At 36.0% G+C, this 21,813-nt stretch overlaps 1 protein-coding gene across 9 annotated transcripts in view; it reads right to left on the bottom strand.

Annotated features, from left to right (window-relative positions):
- Nucleotides 1-4,120: 4,120 nt before the first annotated feature.
- The window catches only part of NIPBL (NIPBL cohesin loading factor), a 154,709-nt gene continuing 137,016 nt past the window's right edge, over nt 4,121-21,813 (bottom strand). For 8 of the 9 annotated variants that reach the window (XM_062612941.1, XM_062612943.1, XM_062612946.1 and 5 more), the window contains 16 exons: nt 21,461-21,514; nt 20,112-20,220; nt 19,410-19,546; nt 17,647-17,787; nt 17,259-17,352; nt 16,994-17,148; nt 16,643-16,733; nt 13,071-13,244; nt 12,337-12,527; nt 11,451-11,558; nt 10,002-10,202; nt 9,471-9,617; nt 7,282-7,577; nt 6,783-6,957; nt 5,986-6,171; nt 4,121-5,426 (listed from right to left, as the gene is read on the bottom strand). In XM_062612941.1, the coding sequence (XP_062468925.1) occupies nt 5,061-5,426; nt 5,986-6,171; nt 6,783-6,957; nt 7,282-7,577; nt 9,471-9,617; nt 10,002-10,202; nt 11,451-11,558; nt 12,337-12,527; nt 13,071-13,244; nt 16,643-16,733; nt 16,994-17,148; nt 17,259-17,352; nt 17,647-17,787; nt 19,410-19,546; nt 20,112-20,220; nt 21,461-21,514 (2,625 nt within the window). In that variant the 3' untranslated portion in view covers nt 4,121-5,060. Of the gene's footprint in view, nt 5,427-5,944; nt 6,172-6,782; nt 6,958-7,281; nt 7,578-9,470; nt 9,618-10,001; nt 10,203-11,450; nt 11,559-12,336; nt 12,528-13,070; nt 13,245-16,642; nt 16,734-16,993; nt 17,149-17,258; nt 17,353-17,646; nt 17,788-19,409; nt 19,547-20,111; nt 20,221-21,460; nt 21,515-21,813 lie in introns of all 9 variants that reach the window. The other variant, XM_062612944.1, reaches the window with a different exon arrangement.

Genomic DNA, 21,813 nt, shown 5'->3' with positions numbered 1-21,813 from the left:
CAAACCTATTGAATTTCTCCTCTATGCATGTTTTCCTGGCTTACAGGAATTTAGGCACATTGCTCTTTATTATTTTTGTACAAGCATAAACCCTAACAAGAACTAAACATGTAAAATACTAAATAAAAGGCTGCTCCCCAATGAAAGCCTAAGTCTTCAGTCTGTGCCTGTGAAGGCAAAGTGAGAGATAGATGATTTTGTGTGGTTTCTCAAAAAGAAATAGACTGTAGTGACAGACATAGTACATTTCTGACAGTTTTGTAGCCCTCTGTGGTTGGGGTGAGAACTGCAATTAGGGGTATTTAAAACAAAATCAGAAGCTATTTTGGGAGAAGGGAAAGGAAGAAGTGCATTGAAAATGAGCTGACAAAAATGGTGTTGGGGGACTGAGGTTTACAGCCAAAGCCAACAGCTGAAGCATGCCACATGCAACATGGCTTAGTGTTCGTAACTACAGCTTCCGAAAGACAGAGGCTACATGACAAACACAAGAAGAACAAGAAGAAAAACATCCTGTTGAATTATCAGTCTCCTAGAGAGGTGTGGATGGGAAGCTTCTACATAGCAGGGTTCTTGTTTTCAAAACAGAAATACGCACCTTCCAACACAGCTGCACAAAGAACACTGATGAAGAAAAGCTCTTTTGAAGTCAAAACAAACTGCTTTAAATAGCTACTGGAATAATAAGAAATACTGTGCCACAACCTGTAGCTGGAATAGTCAGGTTTTTGATGACAAAGGTTTGCAACTCCAGTGTGGCAGACGCTGTGCCTGGAGGGACAGTTGCTAAAATGCATGCCACACACTCCAACCACCACCACACCACTACCTGGAGCTGGTGCTGTTACACAGGATAAACTCTCCTCTCCCACTTCCTTGGCTACCCCCAAACCATCCCTTCAGGATAAGGTTTTGTTTTGGAGAAGACATATAACACCCTGGGAGCCTGCAAGTAGTGCATGCAATTTCATGTATGCTGGTGAAAACTATCCCTTCCTAATACAGGAAACTCTAATATTAGGTGGCAAACCACATCTGAATCATTAGAAACGATGCAGTTACATCTGAGGGGTTGAACAGAGACTGGCAAGAGTTCTCTCAGAATAATAAAAAAATGGATTCCTTAGATGCCTTACAGGATCTGAAGGCATAATTTGAGCATTGTAAGCACGACGAGAAAGGGATTAATGAACTGTACATGCATTCTAGGATAAAAACTTGCAAGTTTAACTTTGGAAAGGTTCAAACTGAACTCTCAAAACATTTATGAAATATGAAAATACTATGGATTTATTTGTATACATCAGTAACACTTTAATATTTAGTCAAAGAACCATAAAATCTAAAAACTTACAGTAAGAACTCACCCATTACAACTCAGTACTTTAATAAGAGGACAGATTATCTGAGGGACATGGAAACACTTGTATGGTTATGACATGGCTCTTCAGTGAGTGAAAGCAAACAAGGATATAGGGCTTGTGTGGTCTCTGGCTGTTTCTAGGGTGTGATACTTTAGGGGTGTTGGGCCCACAACAAAAGCAGCAGGTGTTTGTTTGAATTCAACCTCATTAGTATCTGTCTAGGGCTTGGAGTTAAAACATGTCAACTTTACAGCAGGAATCAGCTGAACTGATCCGTTAATCACCCTGCAGCATTAGTACCACCTGCATTCCTGCAGAATGCCTGCTCTTCAATTGGCATTAGATGAGTCAGACTTGGTTACAAACTTCTTTGTCATGAGTCACAAACACATTTAAGTACTGCTATAAGTGTTGTAAAGCATTTCATATTAGAGCTAATGTTTAGCACAACCTCAATATTCTCACTAGTGACACCACGACAACAGAATAAAGGCTAAAATGGCTACAACTCACTAAAAGACTTATGCTGAATATTACCCATGCCTGCCTTTGTATAATAAAGAACCTCAAAAAAAAAAATACAAAAGGGCATTACTGAATCATTTTAAAAAATACTTATTTCTAATTAAAATTTTGCAAAAAACTACTGTGATCTTTTATAGCTGCAAATAATGAAATACTCAAGAATTATTCTGCAATTTGACAGTACTGAAATGGAAGATTAAAAATAATCATTTTTATTTAGATTGTGGAAGTGTCTTTGTTTTCTTAAGAAGTACAGTACGGCTAGTGTTAATTCTAAAAGCTTGACAATATCCTTTCATTGGGTGAGATACCACAAGAAGTTTCCATGTACAGAGCTTGTACTCGAAGAACTAAAATCAGTTATTATTATAATTATGTATGTAAAAATTTATAGCCATACAGTGAAAAAAATACTTCAAGGCTCTGTCAACATAAAGGAGTAAAATGTCATGGCATTGATTTCTGCACTGCAGCACTTAAAACTCAACCAAAGCAAGAAACATACAACCTTTTTTTTCTCTTCTTTTGAGTACAGAAAACTCCGTATCTTGGCATGTGCTGTTGTCAGTAACATGTTCATGCTGGTAAAACTGACTGACTCAGAGGCTGCGCACTGCTCTGATTACAGCTGCAGCCTTAGGCTCTCTGCTTCAAATCATCATGCCACGCTATATATGGCCAACAGGAAGCTGTTTCCCCAAAATGAACACTACTACCTTTTTCTTTCACAGCAAGTATTTCGAATGTTTGTGACAGGCAAACTGGATATTACTCTGGGTAGCACAGAAGGGGAAAATCCAACTCTAAACTAGTTAGAATCTTTTTCAATAATCCAATAATCTGTAACTTTGGAAGTGTGTATTATCTTTATTACATCCAACAGATTCCATCAAGGAGTATGTATGCCCTTCGGCATATCACACAACATATTAACGGTCAAAACCCTCTCAACTAAGACAACTTTAGACTTCAGGTTTCTATTATTTCTTTCTGATAATTTTATTCCAGTAAATACCAAGAAAATTGAAATAAAAATTCTTTGCTATTGGGAAAGCCACATGACCAGGAAACAATTTGTTTATGAACAAGGAAATATTTGTGTTACCTATTAAAAATAAGATGCTTTAATATAAATAGCATTAGAAATGGCTAACGGACAACTTCCTTTGAGAGACTGCATCTGTGTGAAATTCTTTTTTTCATCTGGAAGTTTCCTTGTAAAGTATTTTCAACTCTTTCTAGTAGTAACATATGACATGTCATACAACCCCTCTATTCTCCCAGATCGAATTTCCCACTATAAAAGCTGCTCCTAGCCCTGAGAAATACAGTATTTCATTGTTTGCTACAAAAATGCCCTGCTTCCAGAACTGCAGAGGAGTTACTATGCTTTTCCTACTTCTCCCTATTTTAACAATACCTATCCTAGCCCAAGAGATGTCTTTTTGTACAGTGAAGAAAACACCATTAACACTGAAAACAAGAAGGTGATAAAATATTTCTATTCAGAAAAACTCCAGTGGTGAAACAGCAAAAAGGCATTTCCCATAGGAACAATTACTAACTGGATTCTGAGGAGTTATTAATAATTTTTCTTTTGTACATGAGAATGCTTTGGAATACTGTTACTATTCCTTACAAATCAAATAACATCTTAGAATTCTGCAAAGAAACCCTAAAAACAGCCTCCTACCATAAATCAAATTTTTAAGAGTAACATAACATAATGAAAGATTTACTTATTGAGGAACACCTGCTTTAGATAAATACATTTGAAAACACAGCAGGATTTAATAGTCCCTTAAAAAGTTTAGCTATTTTAGATTTTTTCTGTTTCTAAATATGCTGTTTTTCCTACTTTCCAAGAAGGTAAATTGCTAATGAAAGGCTGTGTCAATGCATTTGAAGCAAATGCTTCTGGAATAGCATTTTTTCAATTTACAAAATGTGAAAATGTCTTTCGATTAGTAAAAAAAATAGTCTAATATACAAACATTTTTTCAAAAATCAATTTGTGAAGGAATGTAGCGGAATTACCCAGACTCATACCCATTCACTCCTCAGATACTAGCAACTATCTCCTCTTGACACAAACCTTTCTATATTAACCCAGAGAAATGCATACATGGCCAGTCAGTCCAAGCAGAATAGTCATTCAGCTTTCCCCATATTTAAACTATCATAAATTACCATATGGACAGCATTAGAAAGAAATTGAAGCATACAAGGAATAAACTATAGTTTCTTTTTATATCAAAATGTACTCTTGAAAATGTGTTTGGCACAGTGCTAAATCATATAGTTAATACTAAATATTGCAGGATACAATAAAACCCTGGAGTTAACTTGTGTTTACACCCTTTAAGGGATAAAAATAAAAGGATACCAATTATTCAGAAGTCAGCCTATACAAACTGTATAAACAATATTTTATGTCTTGTTTTGAAAACCAAAGCTATAGTAAATTTTACATAAAAAGACTGCAAAATAATATAAATGGATTTAAACAGATTTTTACAATAAGAAATTCAAATGGAAACAGACAAGTAACAAAGAGAAGTAAAAAAATTTATTGCAGTATTCGTTCCACCAGATTTGCTGGGGACCCCTTTTCTTGTATTATTTCAGGGTGACCTAATACATCAAAATCTACATTTACAAAAACTCCTCCTGCAGATAGGTCATAGATACTGCATGCTTTTTTTTTTTTTTTTCTTCAACAGAATAAATTATATATCCAGGAGATTCTTCCATTTTACAGCCTGGAAAAACAACGCTTCCCTGGAAACTGGGCTAAGCTAAAGAAAGCCATCCGCTGCTAGGTTAAACTCCAAGAACACTTTATTAAGAACATTAACAGACTAATTTCCAACATTCACTTGTTTATTTTTTTAAACAGAAAGGTTTTTTTTCAAGATATAAACAATTCTTTTTGTTAAACTATAATACAGTGGGAGTAAAAATGAACTGAGAAGTTTCTGCTGCACAACAGCGAAGAAAGCTCCCACAAAAATGTTTACCAAACATTTCCTTCTCTTTTCCCGCGTCCCAGGTTCCATTCTTACTCTTCATTCAACTGATTTTTTTTTTTTTTTTTTTTGCCAGAAAGTTGATATTTCAAGTTTGTCTGTTATTTCAATTCCTGTAAATTTGGCTGCATGTACAAATTCATTAGCTGGAAGTTCCATCCTTGGCGGCATACAGCGATCGTAAAGTCTGCACAACTTTATTAGTCAGCTTATTAGCACTCGTTAGAGCAATTTTTTTGTAAATAATGTCTGACTCTTTAATAGTGTCTACCCAAGGCACCAGTTTGCGGCCATCACGGCGCTTAGCCTCAGTCCAGGAGCCACTGTAGGAGCCTGCCATCCACTGAACACTGAAGCCATTGCTGGTTTTCTGTACTACTCTTGCAATTTGTGGTCGGTCTTTGTACTTTGGACAGCAAATAGCGATGACATCCATGACATCAACACTTTCATTCATCTGTGCTGCCAACTCCGTAGAGTCTGAATTTCGTTTTGACCTTCTCAATGACTAAAACATTGGGGGGAAAAAAGACCAAGTGTTACACAAAAGAACTTTAGTGAAATTATTGCTTTTATTGCTTTTAATCCCTTGACGCCGGGAGTTGGGATTTCCCGGCACACATTCCATTGCCGGCAATGAGACGCACCGCGACCGCCAGCGCCAAGGGGTTAACATATCCTTGTAAAACCACATACTCTTAATTTGTACCCGTGTCTTTATCTCTTATTGATATATAAAATTATATATACACATGAATCATAAAGCTACATAAAAACTTGGCAACAATAAAAAGGATAACACACAGTACATTCCAAAGGAAAATTAATAACTTTTTATACGGGATAAATCTCATTTTCTAGTTTTTTTTTTTATTGTCTTTTCTGTTAAACTTTCTACAAAAGTCGTATAAACGGTTAAGTAGAGAATCTCTATCTACAAAATGCTTTCTTTCATGTGGATTACATTACTTGGTGTACATTTAATATAATAGACTGACATTTATAAGCACATAAAAATCATTTTACGTAATACGCTGCGAAATACGTTGACTCCTCCTCCGCCTCACCCCTGAAGTGCCTCCTCCTCTATCCTCCCCATCACTTTCATCGTCCTCTGTCTCAGCTGCATTGTTTTTAGGGCTGCCTCCTCCAAGCAGCGAGGTAATTGCTTTGTTCCGAGCATTTGTGCTAGCTGACACCTCTCCATCTTCTTCCTCTTCATCAGGATCCAGATGTTCCATAAGGAGCTTGAACTATTAAAAACCCATATTATTCCACATTGAAACATTAAAAATACATATGCATATCACATTAGATTAAACAAAGAAACAAATGGCAAGGTAAAGAAACGGGGTGAAACAAATGGCAGACGACTTTAAACAGCCTATGTTCTGTTCTACGAACTTTTTATGTAAAAATCTCTTTTTTTATGTAAAAGCTTTCCTTCTGTGTTTGCAAAATAGCAAGTTTTCTCTAACTTATATTTAAAGATAGGAGGATGGAAAGAAAGTAAATACAACAGATCTAGTTTCTATTCCTGTGATGGCAACAGTCTGGGATATAGTGAACAAGTTGTATGGGTTATACAAGATGAATACTAGGAATTAGAAAATACTCCATAAAGATGAATAACCTTTAGTTGAAATTGATTTTCACCATGTTTAAAATGACTATGTGTCTTTGAAAGATAGTCCTGCTAAACATCCTGAAAGGAAGTGGTGACTTAAATGTATCATGTGAGATTACCAGGACCTTAACATTTTGAAATGTTCATCAAATACACCATCGCCTACATTCAAATTTATACTGTGTGCTACATAATACAGTATAAATTTCAGGTTTTCTGCAAAGAAGCTTTACTTACATCTAAGTACTGTTTTACTATACTCCTCTTCACTTCTTCAGTTATCTTGGAATTAGCCATATCACTCCGCAGAAAATCCAGAGTTTGTTTTGGATGAAAATGCACTCCTGTCTTCCTGTTTATCGCTTTATCATAAACTTTTGCAGATTCAGATGGAGAGTATTTCTGAATTTTACTGTTTAAAGAAAATAAAAGCAAAGAACTTTTAAGAAAAGACCAAAGTAATTTCAAGGAAATCTTTTAAAATGTTCACTGTAAGTAGTTATGTTTTAATCATTCCATACGCAACAGACAACCTGGTAAGAAACGAAGTAATTGCTTTTTCTAGGCCAGCCTTTCACTACATTCAACTTATCACATTTATGTTTCTTCTCTTACACAAATCTATGGCTTAAACAATTAGTTACAATCAACTTCTTCTAAAAAAAAGTATTCCAAACTTGATCCTTATAAAGAACTTACTAAATAACAAGATGGCCTATGATCTAAATATTCTTACCTATCAGAGAATCCACAGAGGTTCTTTAAATGCTGTTTCAGCATCAGAAGTAATAATATGCCTTGGGAGACATTTGCAAATTCAATTAAAGGAGCTGAATTTTCTGGTAAACATTTCATCACAGCATTTATATCATTTTCTTCATCAGAATCTGAATCAGAGTCTGCTCGTTTCCGTAGCCTCCGAGGCTTAGAAGCTTCCTCTTCACTTTCGCTCTCACTACCACTGTTACTGTCACTCTCAGTCTCCTCATCTGATGAAGGTTTTCTTTCCTTTTTTTTGTCTTTCACCATAGACTGCAAATAGAGATGTTAGCACATATTCCAAAATTAGAGTAAGTAGCATCATGTATGTTTCTAAAAAATGTTTCCTAAGTTACTACTGCCTTAAATTTGCAAGAATTCCCTGAACAATGTTATTAATTTATAACTTGATATTAAACATTAAAATTCTTTATGGCAAAGAGATGACGAATAAATGATCCAACGCTCACGTTTTGTAAGGTGGGTACAGAGGAACTGAAGCAACAAGTACCCCACTGGCATGTTATGCTTAGAAGACTGCTCGAGTTCATAAGCAGTTACGATAAAATGCAGTAGAAAGCCAAATACAATAAAACAGGAATAAAACTCCATTTTTCTTTCACCGAGACATCATTTGTGTGTCACATAGATTTTCATATGTACTTTGGTACAATTAGTCCAAGATGCTTTTAATCCTTGTTTCTTAAAATTCTATGACAGTAATTACTCTGCTGATCAGAGAAACCTCAAGTGATCATACACATTACTAATAATCATCAGTTCTACTACTTTTCAAAGCTACAGAAATTCACACATACATTATTACTGCACCTAGTACGATTTTTCATAACACAGATCTTAACATGTCCTAAGCGGATCTCATCCTTTCTGTGCTGAGTGCTACCCACTGGTTCCCAGTACTTCCTCTTTCTAGCAGATTAGAAATTGACTTTGGTATGGGGACAAATCAAAGCAGTGTAATTTTCAGGCATGAGCTCCGACTTGTACTTTCTAGTCAGGCTGGACATTCTAGAAATGGGTTTACTTCCTGACAGTTTGCACCTTCTGCTGTTAAAGTTTTCCAGGAAATGAAGACACTGAAGTCTTCAAGTTGCAAAGGCAATTTTTTACAGGGCTGTGTACTCCTATAGCAACTGATACTATACCATAATTCAGGTTCTTACGTGCTACTTTAAGAAAAGACAGACTGTAAGTTCTTTTCCTGTAATAAACAATTTATTTAAAGTCTCTGAGATGACACACATGGAAGTGTCATCAGCTACTTGACAACAAAATAAACAGCAAGCTGGATTTTATTATTAAAATTATACAAACAACCATAATAAACTAGTATTTCCTAATGATTCTGGGCTCATGTGCTTCCAGATGCATGCAATTAATTACTATTGAGCCATACCAGGGAATGACAGAAAAATTCATCATTATCACAGTATCACAGTATGCTAGAGATTGGAAGGGACCTCAAAAGATCATCTAGTCCAATCCCCCTGCCAGAGCAGGAACACCTAGATAATGTTACACAGGAATGTGTCCAGGCGGGCTTTGAAAGTCTCCAGGGAAGGAGACTCCACAACCTCCCTGGGCAGCCTGTTCCAGTGTTCCGTCACCCCCACTGAGAAGAAGTTCCTTCTCAAGTTTAAGTGGAACCTCTTGTGTTCCAGTTTGCACCCATTACCCCTTGTCCTATCATTGTTTGCCACTGAGTAGAGCCTGGCTCCATCCTCGTGACATATATTTATAGACACTAATAAGGTCACCCCTCAGTCTCCTCTTCTCCAAACTATAGAGACCCAGCTCCCTCAGTCTTTCCTCATAAGGGAGATGCTCCACTCCCTTAATCATCTTGGTTGCCCTGCGCTGGACTCTCTCCAGCAGCTCCCTGTCCTTCTTGAACTGAGGGGCCCAGAACTGGACAATTATTTTTTAATAATGTAAGCAGCAATGCTTGGAAAGTTTTCAACTAGTGTCTACCAGATGGAGTACAGAACAGAAAGGGTTGCTTGTTCTTTAGTTCTGGTTACAAAGTAATGCTACTGGTCAATATAATAATAATGGTACTGTATGCACTGAAAGATTAACCAAATTACAGAGCAGCTTATGTTGCCACCATAATAAATATACTAAAATATAAATAAATGCGCATACCTCTTTAAATGACTGTAGTAAGTTGCTACCAGAAACTGACAGTGTAATGTCTATATGATGCATTATAAACAGTGGCTCTTCCTGTGTTTGATAAGGGAAACAGGCTAGATTGTCTGCTATGTACAAGAGCATATTCACCTCTGTTTTCTGCAAGTTAAAAAAAAAGGTACATAAAATCAAACATACAATATTTTACATTTATACATTTATCCTTTGTTCCTAACAATCTAGAAACATGATCACAAATTTTATTCTATGTACTGTCCCAAACCCACCTCTAACCAACATGTATATATGCAGAATTTAGTCATATCTGAAGATGTAACTGGATACGGAAAGGTACAGAATAATGCTAAAGCAACAAATGCATTCTAGATAGGCAACATCAGATAGGTAAATGCCTTGTGTTATAAAGCAAAATAAAATATATTAGGGAGATAAAGTTATGTATAACTACACCATAAAAATACATTGCAAAAGGAGAATTTAAGCTTGTATTTCTCTTTTAAGTGAAGGAAATGCAATGCTTACTGCTGTATCATCAAAGAGGTTGAGTAAAGAAATTAGAAACGCTCGTCTGTGTTGACGGTTCCCTCGGATCATGGAGTATAGGTGTGAACACAATGCACTGGATGATTCATCATGTCTAAAACCTCTTACAGGATCTTTTGGGCAGGTATTAATTGCTTGTTGTACCTGGTAAGACATCTTCATACCAGCTACTGCTTTCATCTGAAATGGCAATGTATTTATTTTTATTTAAATCGTTGCTTTCAAAGTAGTAAAACTTATTAAAGTAGATGCTCACCTGAAATTTAATTTTCAAACATGCACTGAAGCAATACTGCCTTTTGAGTTGGCAAATAGACTAAAACTGAACTTGTGGCAGCAATCAGAATATCCTGTGAACTGCTTTTTCTGTGAATGCTGTTAGAAACATGCAGCTAATCTGTTTACCCGCTACAGCCAGGTATCCCAATTTTCAAGAACATGGAAATGTTTTCATACATGAACAGAATATTTTACCGTATGTGTATGCCTGATGTCATTTACAGTGAAACCAACAACTGATTTCATCTTAGTACAATAGGACTAAAAAACAGAAAATGAAGGACTTTTTGCTGTAATTTTCAGCAGATTTTACTTACTTCAAAATTCTTGCTCTAGTTTCAGAACAAACTGAATCTCTAGTTAGGCTGCATATCCAACTCTCCTCATACGATCTATGCTGCTGTTCAGCAAATTTCTCCATCAAACATGGTCATTGACAATATAGCAAATTTCATCTGCTAGCCTTTTGCTTAGTAGATTAGGAATCTGAATGCCATAAACAGTGCAATGCTCTAATTGCTCCGATATAAGATGTGAGAAGTCCCACAATGCAGTACACACACTGAACCTTGTCTGGGGCCTTCTGAAATAAGGAGAGGGTGCTGATGCGGCTCTATTTCAGATCTTAAGAAGAATTATTTGCACTATGCCACAGCTCCACAAGCCCTCACTGTAGCTGTCAGATTTTCCTTTCAGTAAGATCCTTCAGATCTTAAAAGCTTCCTATGCTCCTGCTTAGATTACAGTTTATAAAGCCTTGATACCTTCTATCAAGGTAGGGCTTCTACTTTTACAAGGCATTCTCATGTCTAATCCATTGATACAGCAAAATCATTGCTAAACATTATGAAACAGCTGTCCTCACATCTTATCAAATAAACACTCTTAAATACTATTCAGTGAGGAAAATATTACTGTGAATTATAAATCAAAGGAAATTTTGTACTGGAAGATACATTTCAAATTATTATATGCTTTCTATTTCTAAGAAGAAAATCTCCAAACTGAGAAAAGAGTTGAGCTCATCTTTACAACTGCTTATGTTACTGTTTATTGTTTATACTCTTTATTCTGCACCTGAGGCATATTCAGGTGCTAAACTAGAGAACGTACCAGTATTTTGCAAGATGTTGAATTAGAATTACTTACATGAATGAACCCAGCATATTTTTTGTCTATTTCCACCAGCTGCTGGTCAGCTTTATTTCGCATAGAGGGCTCTGGATCTGTGCCCATAGCAATTAAGTATGGCACACACTTGGAAAAAACAAACAAAACAATTATTCAGAGTCACTGTACCTCCTCTTTCTCAGTCTTTGTTCTTCTACTACACTACTGTTCTTGTTATATTCTGACTACTGCAGAAACTAGAATTTTTGAAACTACTTTTTGCAAGCAAATAATACAAAATACAAGAGAGACCAGTGTTAAAAATTACAGAAGTTGTGAGAAGTTTCAGGTAATATTTCCCTTGCTCACAAAATCTAAAGTAGATTTTGAGTACAAAAATTGCCATTTAAAAAACCCAAACCACCACTTCTGACTGAACATACACTGAACATGGATGCAGTATAAAAAATAGTTACAAAACCACTACGTAAGTAAAGAATAATGGAGATGATGACTTAAGTTCTGACATTGACTGTGGAATTTCATAGTGTCTGAACAACAAGAGGACTGAGGTGGAGGCACGGTGACACATATTCCAGGATAAAGAATCAAATTAAGAAAACAACCTGGCATGTATCAGAAACTCATTAACAGAAACATGCTCCAACGTACATTTTTAAGTGCTCTTTAGGCACTGGCTGGGCTTTTACATCTTGATTCAAAACCAGAAAATACAGCATTTGGAATCTCACTTGTTGGCTCAACAATACAGAACACAAAAATCTGCTATCTGTAAAGCCCTCTTGCTACAATAAGAAATTACTGTAACATAGGTGGAAAAGAAAAACTGGAACTTCATGTAGCAAACGTGAAACCCTCTGAAAACTTGAATAACCAAACCTTCCATCATAAAAGCCTGCCATACCTGAACAGGATGGATGAGACCCTGGTTTAACGTCAGTGCAATGACATTTAGGGCGAAGTGACGTACGCTAGACTGAGTATGAAAGAAAGCCTCAAGGACCTGTTTGAGATATAGCTGCATGATGGAACTACTCATCCCTGAGGAAATATCACCCATTTCTTTCAGGTCTTCCTGTTTTGCTACTTTTTTCCCTGTAAAAAGGACAAAAGCATACTCACTACAGTATAATTATTTACTTTTCCATTACTTGATTCATGCTGATATTTAAGCTTTGTAATACATAGACATTTCAGCAGTCTTAAATGGCTTTCTAATCTCATGAAACACAGAACAGTCTGATGCTAAATATACATAAAAAACTAGAGAGATATGACTTTAACTAAATCTTGTTCCTTAATAAAGGTTTCTAATTTAAAAAAATTCTTTTATTTATTATTTTTTATCTGCAAATTAACCTTAGAGGAAACTGATTAGAAGTATTACTATGATCATTACAGCAATTATGCACTCTGGATTGCTTTCAGGATTTATACAACTTGAAAGTAAATAATATACCTATAATATGTGCATACCTATGCACATAATGAATTTTTGAAAAGAATTTTATAAAACTTTGGGTACAAAATTACTCATCTGATAGCAATCTTAAAGTGACTCAGTTCACATATATAGTAACTGTATGAAGAAAGACAGGTTTTGTATGTCTCATAAGCACAGAAGAACTCAACACTTACAGTCTCTGTCTGCCTGTTGCATACGTGTATCCTCCTCTTGCAAGTAGGTCTGGAGGTTTTTTAACACCTGGATTTTTAAGTTTACTGAACAGTTCTTATCTGAAAGAATACTGTTGTACAGAGTCTTCACTTCCTGTTCAAACATTAAACTTGGGTGTTGTATAAATGCAAATCCTAAGGATGGGAAAAAAGAGGAAATACTCCATATTATTATCTTCTAAAAATATTATTTCTGCTTTTTCAGTCTTTCTTCAAAACAGAGGTATGGAATTCATGTCCTCCCAACAGCATAGCTTCTTCTAGATCAAACAGTACTGCTTTTCTATATGGACAACATTCATAGATTTTAAGAGTTCTGTTAGCCATGACAGTTCTATTATCCATGACTGTTTGATACAGCAGCTGCACTAAATTATGGTCTGAAAGCACGTCCAGTGTAGTTGCTTGCATCTGAATGACCATGAGCTCTCACAAGCACATGGGAGGGACACTGCTAAAAATTACCTGTTGTTTTTCTAATACATTTGGAGAAAAACATTCTGTGGAAACTGTGAAGATTTATTCATACAGAGGCAGAACAAATGTGGAAAAATTGATAAATATCACAAGTACTTAAAATATTGACAGAAAAAAACACAATAGTGAACACATTAAAAATTTTTATATCTTGCTGTCAATATTCACATAACTACTATAATGGTCTTTTCTTGAAAATTATCTGAAGTGTTCGCAAGACTACATCTATTGGAAGAACTGTAGAACTATTTTTAGCTGGAGCCTTACCCTTGTCAAGGAACTGGTTTCTCTGACTCTGTATTTGATAAAACTTTTCTAAATTAATGTCAGTATATAGCATTTTAGATTCCAAAGTGCTGCTGACAAACTCTTTAAGAGTATCATGAAACAGTAATGGCAACATACCACCCCAATTTGAATTATATTTAACTACTTTCCTTTATTATTATTAAGATTGTTAAAGAAAAGCAAACATTACATGTATTTTTTATGACACAGGAAACTAAGATTCTGAATGGACACTAAGAAAATATATGAACATAAAAAAACAATGGGAGGAAAAATGAAAGCAAATCAATTATGCAAAAGCAATGGATAAAAATAGCTGAAACAAAGGGAAGACTGAGCTAAGTTTTTAAAACTGGTTCCATACACACGGAAAAGAGTGCAGGTGAAGGCCAGGGTAAGATCTCAATGTGTTTAAGATCTCAGTCTCAAAACAAGACGCAGAAAGAAGCAGGTGAGGTGGACAGGAAAGAGGAGAAAAAGGAATGATGACTGTCTTTGAAGTATGTGGCATAACTGTGACCTCTACACAGACGTATGTTGTTGTTTATGACTTGACCACCTCTGAGTAAGTCCAACCCATTTCTTAAGGTATATTTTAAAAATGAAAAGCATGTTTGTTAGATATTTACAGGTATAGCTAAATTTACTAACAAAATGTTATATTCTCAACCTGCTTTGCAAGTACACAGCTGCAGGAGAAGCTTAACCATAACCCTTAATTTATGGCTAAGCTTAATCCAGCAACGGCCAATGACACATCCCAAAGCAAAGGCTGAAACCATTGAATGTCCTTACTGAAATGACACACTAATAATTGCTAATAGGAAAGCACACACCCTTCACATGATGCCTTTCCTATGTATAAATGTTGAATTAGTTAGTCCTTTCCACCTTATTGCTGCACACATTGAATGGCTTTGACAACTTTGCTCAATTATCAGCCTGAAAGGTGGAACTTTGCTCTGTCTACCACATCTCCATACATGCCATAGCTGCCCTCCAGATGAAAACAGTATGTAGATGAGATCAATATATCACTGGAAACAGTTTTCCAAGGTTTAATTAAAATAAAGACTGATTATGCCTTACAGGCAGAGAAAAAAAAAATCTTATGATAACTACTGACATCCACCCTCATTTTCCCCCTTTGCCCAAACTGATCGAAGTTCAGTATATAATTTGGAAACATTTTTAGTGAGTGCAACATTCTCACACCCATGAGCAAAGCAATCCTGTCATATGGTCCATCCCATGTGCAATATTCTGCAGTGGATAATTAAATTGGACTGGACTACAGTAAGTTGTTGTGCACCTTGATGTAATGCCTAGAAAAAACTCCAACTAGTCCAGAAAACCGTAGCATTACTCCTGCAACAGAGACAACTCTAAAGCCATTAATCCCACTCAACTGTCTAAAATGGTTTACCACAGAATATGAAATCAATATTCAGCCTTGGTCCTTATCCTCTGAACCCTCCTGTCTGAACTGAAGTGGCCTCCTAAACAGCAACACAAAGCAGCAAATTCTTGTCCAGTTAAACCAGAAAATCCAAAGTCACATGCCTAGAGCACAACTTTCTTTGGACTAAGCCATAACCACGAACTAAACTCTTCCAGAATCCAAGGCCTATATGCCCAAACAAGATTCTCTCACATGTACAGTTTTTGTCCTTATGAGAAAATGAATATGATACAAAACACTCAATGGTCAAAGAAGGCGATTCTCCTCTACTCCACTCTTGTGAGGTCCTACCTGCAGTACTGCATCCAGCTCTGGGGCCCCCAACCCAAGAGGGATATGGACCTGTTGGAGCGAGTCTGGAGGAGGCCATGAAGATGCTCCAATGGCTGGAGCACCTCTCCGATAAAGACAGTCTGAGAGAGCTGGGGTTGTCCAGCCTGGAGAAAAGAAGACTCTGGGGAGACCTTAGAGGAGCCTTCCAGTACCTAACAGGGGTCTACAAGAAATCTGGAGAAAGACTTTTTACAAGGGCTTGTATGGACAGGACAAGGGCGGAAAAAACTGACAGAAGGTAGATTTACACTAGATATTAGGAAGAAGTTCTTCACTGTGAGGGTGGTAAGGCACTGGCACAGGCTACCCAGAGAACTTGTGGATGCCCCATCCCTGGTAGTGTTCAAGGCCAAGTTGTATGGAGCTTTGAGCAACCTGGTCTAGTGGAAGGTGTGCCCGCCTGTGGCACTGGCACTGGAACTGGATGATCTTTAAGGTCCTTTTCACCCCAAATTATTGTATGAATGGCAGTTAATGTACTACAGCGAGTCACTGAAATACTATACTAATGCCTTCAGATAAAGAATCTATTTAAAAAGTTAAATGGAGTCAAAATGCTGAAACAAACTGTAATACCTACACTATGACAACCTGTCAATGCCTCATCGAGTCTCACAGAGCACAGCCAGTTGGTATAAACTACCAGAGTTCCCTTGACTCCTGCAGGATATCTGCTCCTACACTTAAAATATTCAGTTTTTCCAGCATATTTTCTAAGTCTTCTCTAACCATACCTTATGGACTGAAAAAGAAGATTAAGTTACAATGTATTTGCATATGGAGAAAAAATAACTTGCAGAAGTATGCAACTGGCAACTCTTTGACAACTTTTCTATAGGTGTTTCTCAAATAAAATATGCAGTGAACTTAGACTTTAAACAAACTCCCTTGCCACTACACAAATTCATGAGTTCCTACTGATACACATGGATTTTTATTAAACCAGAATAATCAAAACTGTAATATTTCTTACCAAGGCCAATAATAGCTTTTGTCTGTACTTCTTCATCTGAATGCTTTGTAAAATACATCAGCAGTTCCAGTACTTTATCCTTAATGTTAACCTGCACAAAATAAAACAAAAATAAGAGCTATTTGAAGATAAAACAGATTTTTTAAATCTCTTATAAAAACACGAGTATCAAAAAGAAAAGCAGAAACACCATCTGAGTGCATGGCCTTTGCAAAACCATGCAGTTAAAAATCAAAAAGCTGTATTGTATCCATTATGAAAAATTAAAATCATTAGATATAATGTGCTTTTACATTGAAGTGGAACACTCAATATATCTAAGACATGGAAAGTAAATACAAGTTATTTTACCTTACTGTTGCCCTTAAAATCTTCATGATCAAAATCAAAATGCCGACACAGAGCACCAACAGTGAAAAGTGATCTAAGGAGTGCTGGTTTATTAGCAGTAAGTATTGTACTGTTTGGGTCTTCTTGGTGTTGACTTTTTAATTTCGAAAGTGCACCTACAGTAAGACAGAAGTTTTGATCACAGTGCTTAGTCACAGTGTATCACTATAGTAAGACTTTCAGCCAAAACTGAAAAGTGAGAATTACGTGCTGTGATTTTACTTACCATAGTATCTATTAAAACAGGCCCATACAAATTTATAGTTTTGGGTGACCTTGTTCACAACAGCCCCAAGACAGCTCACACAATGTTGAACAACCTAGAAGCAAGAAAGAATACATGAAAAGATTTTTGTGAAGTTATGTAGGAAAAAGCTATGCTGAACTAAACCCAATGATCCAATAGATGCAATGTCCATCTCCTAGACTGCTTCAAAAACCTGCTCAAACTCATCAAAATATAGCAATGCATACAAACTCCAGTAAATCAAGTACACTAATATTTCATGGCTCAAACCTCATCTTCACAATGAAGACAGGCTTTTTAAAAATGAAAAGCACATAATTTACAACATGAAATGGAATCTACGGAGTAGTAGCAATTAAAAGCTTACTGTCATGCCGTATTTGATGATGAGTTTCATAAGGTCTTCCTCAATAGTGGCAAGAAAGGTCTCACTTGGGTGCTCCATTAGCGGCACTACAAGCTCTAAGATCTTTGCAACATTGCAGATCACCATGAAATCATTCTGGGTCTGAAACAACAGTATTTATAGTGTTCAACATTTCTGGTAATTTTACCTTAAGCTAAGTATTGTTATTATGCACTGATAGTTAAAAACTCCCAACTCATGTAAGATATTTAGTAAAGAACTAAAACAATACTTATATAGTTTACATCTGCTATTAATTAATGCTATTGGGTGATATGGTTTAGTGTGAGGTGTCCCTGCCCATGGCATGGAACTAGATGATCTTAAGGTCCTTTCCAACCCTAACTATTCTATGATTCTATGAAATTCCATATTATTATGAAAGCTAGTTCTGTTTTCTGCAGAACTTTTGGGAAAAAAAAAGTATGAGCAGAACTTCATCTCTCATTAATGCTGTGACAGAACTGAAAACTTTTGCTCCTGATTCTTTTTAAGTCCTAAAATAAATCCTTTTCCTTACACATGCACATTACATAACACACAACACATGGAAGCGTGTGTCAGCAATAAAATGAAGCTGTGTTATGACTCAGTGTGCCTTAAGCAGAATAGATAATAATGCGCACAGATGTAGGAAATACAATTAAAATTACCAGTTTGCATTATCATGACTCTGTATGTATTGTAAGTGAGGAATCTATGGAAAAATATTTGCTTCTTAAAGGCACATCCTGCCAGAAACTGACATTTCTTAAAAATCTAGCCCACTGATCAGGATAGGGTAATTCCCAAATTCTACTATCAAGCTATTCAACATATTCAAGGGGACAGTGGCAATTCTACAATTGATCTCAACCTGTACAAGTACAAAACCACTGTAAATCCCTAAATGGGTGGCAGCAAGAAAATCATCAGACACCCTTTCCTACACTATTTGATCAAAATTAGCTCTAGAAGTCTGTAGTAAATATGTCTAGAGAAAGCTCCAGGGATGAATGTGGAAAATGGCAGGCAGTACCTACAATCTAAGCAGATAACAATTATTCTCGAGCCTGCCCTGGGCTGCATGATTCTGCCCTGCTCCTTCTGCTAGATGAGAGGTTCATCAGAACTTTCACTGAGCCAACTATGCTAATCAGTAAGGCAGAAACTGCTGCAGTGTTTCAGAGGCCATTTTACTGCAGGGGACAGGGTTCAACATTTTAGCTATCATTTTTGTGAACTAAACTGTTTTACAGGCGAATATAAAACCATTAGAGCTAGAGAAGTGAGATAGGAAGTATGGAAGAGGACAGAGCAGGACATTTTCCTTCCGATATATTTGCTCTATGTTAGATCACTCTATCTTATGGAACTGTACCTTTAGTCTTAAGTCTTAACATTTGTATGTTAAATATTAATTATTTCTAAGACTGTGACTAGAAACCAAAACAATTTAAAGAAATTATTTCATAACAGGTGAAAATCTGGGTCTTAAGTCCTCAAGGGAAAGAGTCAGCACAGGTTTCAGTTTCACTTGGCTGTAAAATCTGGAGGGAGAGGGTGAGAAACAGCTTAGAAGCTACAGAGATAATCAAAATTACCTAGTATCTTCTGAAACTAAGGTGCCCATAAGATAAAAACACAATTTTAATTTTTCTTTTCCTACCTTCAATTGCATGAAGTATACAAGACAGCCATGCTTAATTATCTGGGGAAAAAAAAGACTGATTTTCTCTACTTACGCTACATTTAGTGGTCAGGTACGGTTGCATGGTCATGGCATGTTTGACCATTAGCTGGGGCCTGATTTTGCTAAATAAGAACAAAGTGGTTATGCAAGCAACCAAGCGACCAGAATTCACACCTTTGTTGTCAGAATCTGCAGAAGATTAGAAAATATAAAAAAGATATTATATTTTAGCAATGAAAAATATATACCCTAAACATAATTTGAATTATCTCTTTCATTACATTTCTTTCAAGATCAATACAGAATATTTCTATTAGATTAGAGAACAAAATGTTTTAACACTTATATGAGATTGCAAAATATGTTAAGAAAAAAGCAAAAGTTCTTCAAAGACTTCACTAGTTTTTAAACCATTTACTGTGCACAGAACACTGGTCTACACAATTGTTCCTATTACAACTGTGAAATATACTAATGGAAATAAAAGTGAACATATTTTGCTTTGGTTTTAGTGATCTAACAGGTTGAAGAAGTTATTCTGTTTTTGTAGTTAGCTAGTGAAAATTAGAGAAGCTTTACTACTACATAGTGCTCAAAAGTTCATTATGAACTTTAAAGTAAAAAATCATTACCATCAGTTTTGTAACAGGAATTCTGTAACAGTAATTTTTTGTGATAGTAATTTGAGCAACCACTCTTACACTATCATATAAAATTCAAAGGATTTGAACTATTGGGTGGTAAATAATATTACCTGATAAAGATTCCTCATATTTGAGAATGTGCTCAACCAAATTGTCAACAAGTTGAGTACACGCTTTCTTCACAGGTTTATATGAGGCATCTTCTTCTGACTTCAACAGCTGTAGAAGATGAAACAAAGTGATTTAGTTTTAAAGGTAGCATTTATTTACATTGGATACATGCTGGTTTTATAACAATTACCACAGATACATAAGGATTTTACACTACAAAAGTATTTATTTAACTTCTCCATGAAAATTACATGGTGATGAAAAACCTAAGGGAATTAAAAAATCAAATCAAAATGCAAGAGAACTAAAGAAAATTAATTGCAATAAAAAGCCAGAAAACTTCTATTGATTCTTGCACTGGGATGAAAGTTAACTTTTGGTTTAATGAAATAATACAGAAAACAATAATGTAGTCACACTTGCCAGCAGTAAGAAAGGCTTTTAAAAAGCTTAGATAAAAAAAAGAACAAATTAAAAAATGTTGGTTTTGACACCAAGCAAAAACATAAAACAAAGATAAAACAGAGTTTTATGAACATTTTAATCAGTTAGCCTTCTTCTATATGACTCTGGGTACTGAAATTGTGTCCACGGAGATCCTTTAATATCTACATAGAGATACCATACTACAGCTTTTTTTTCAGCGTACGCATTAGGAGGCTCTGATTTACTTGTCTACCTATTTTATGGTACTCCAGGCTAAAGTAAGATCAAACAAGGTTTTTTAGTTTGAAAATTAACCAGTGCATACTTAAACAGGGCCTACAAGAAATCTGGAGTGGGACTTTTTACAAGGGCCCGTACAGACACGACAAGCGGCAATGGCTTTAAAGTGAAAGAGGGGAGATATAGACAAGATAATCAGTTCTTAACTGTGAAGGTGGTGACTGGCAACAGGCAGCCCAGAGAAGCTGCCCAGAGAAGTTGTGGATGGATTCCCATTCATGGAAGTGTCCCAAGCCAGGTTGGACGGGGCTTTATTACCCTGTGGTCTAGTGGTAGATGCCCCCGGGCAGGGCAGTGGGGCTGGAACTATATGATCTCTAAGCTTCCAACCCAACCATTCTATGATGATTCAAGTGACTTTGAAATAAAAAACAAACAAAATCCTCCCCAAACCAAGTAGTGAGTCATTTTTGGTATCGAAAGACAGAAACTCATGTCAGAGAGACAAAGAGAACTGCACCAATGAAGACTGAAAAAAAAGTCAGATGTTTAAAAGGCATGGTTTAAATTTGACTACTGTAAAGGACTGCTCTTGTAGTCTGCCTTCTAAGTATTTTAGTACCAAAATAAACATTAAAATTCTAACAATGATAATACCGTATATTCAAAATTCATTACTTACATTTTGAAGAAGCTGTTCAAACCAATCATACCCTGTATCTCTACAAGCTGCCACCTAGAAGTATTTTAGAGAATAAACTGGTTAATAAAAAAGGTATTGGAGGAAAAATTCCTTTAATACAGATGTCATCTTAGAAGACCATTAAACATGCATAGATAATATTTTCCTATGCATTCAGTATAATGATTTTCTATCTCTGGAGATCAGAAACTTCTACATTTGAAAAAGAGTCCTCACCATTTCAGTGACTCCAGAATTTACACTCCATACACATTCTACTGGAGACTGCTGACTGTAATGTAAGCCAAATTTTGGTTCTGTAGAACATTTTGCACAGATTAAAGCACAAATAC

The sequence above is a fragment of the Pezoporus occidentalis genome, unplaced genomic scaffold (genome assembly GCF_034315485.1).
Source record: "Pezoporus occidentalis ecotype Australia unplaced genomic scaffold, CSIRO_AGI_Poc_V1 ctg162, whole genome shotgun sequence".
In the NCBI taxonomy this organism is placed as follows: domain Eukaryota; kingdom Metazoa; phylum Chordata; class Aves; order Psittaciformes; family Psittacidae; genus Pezoporus; species Pezoporus occidentalis.
Note: the sequence above shows the minus strand (reverse complement) of the source record. Positions and strands in the feature narration are given on the sequence as shown.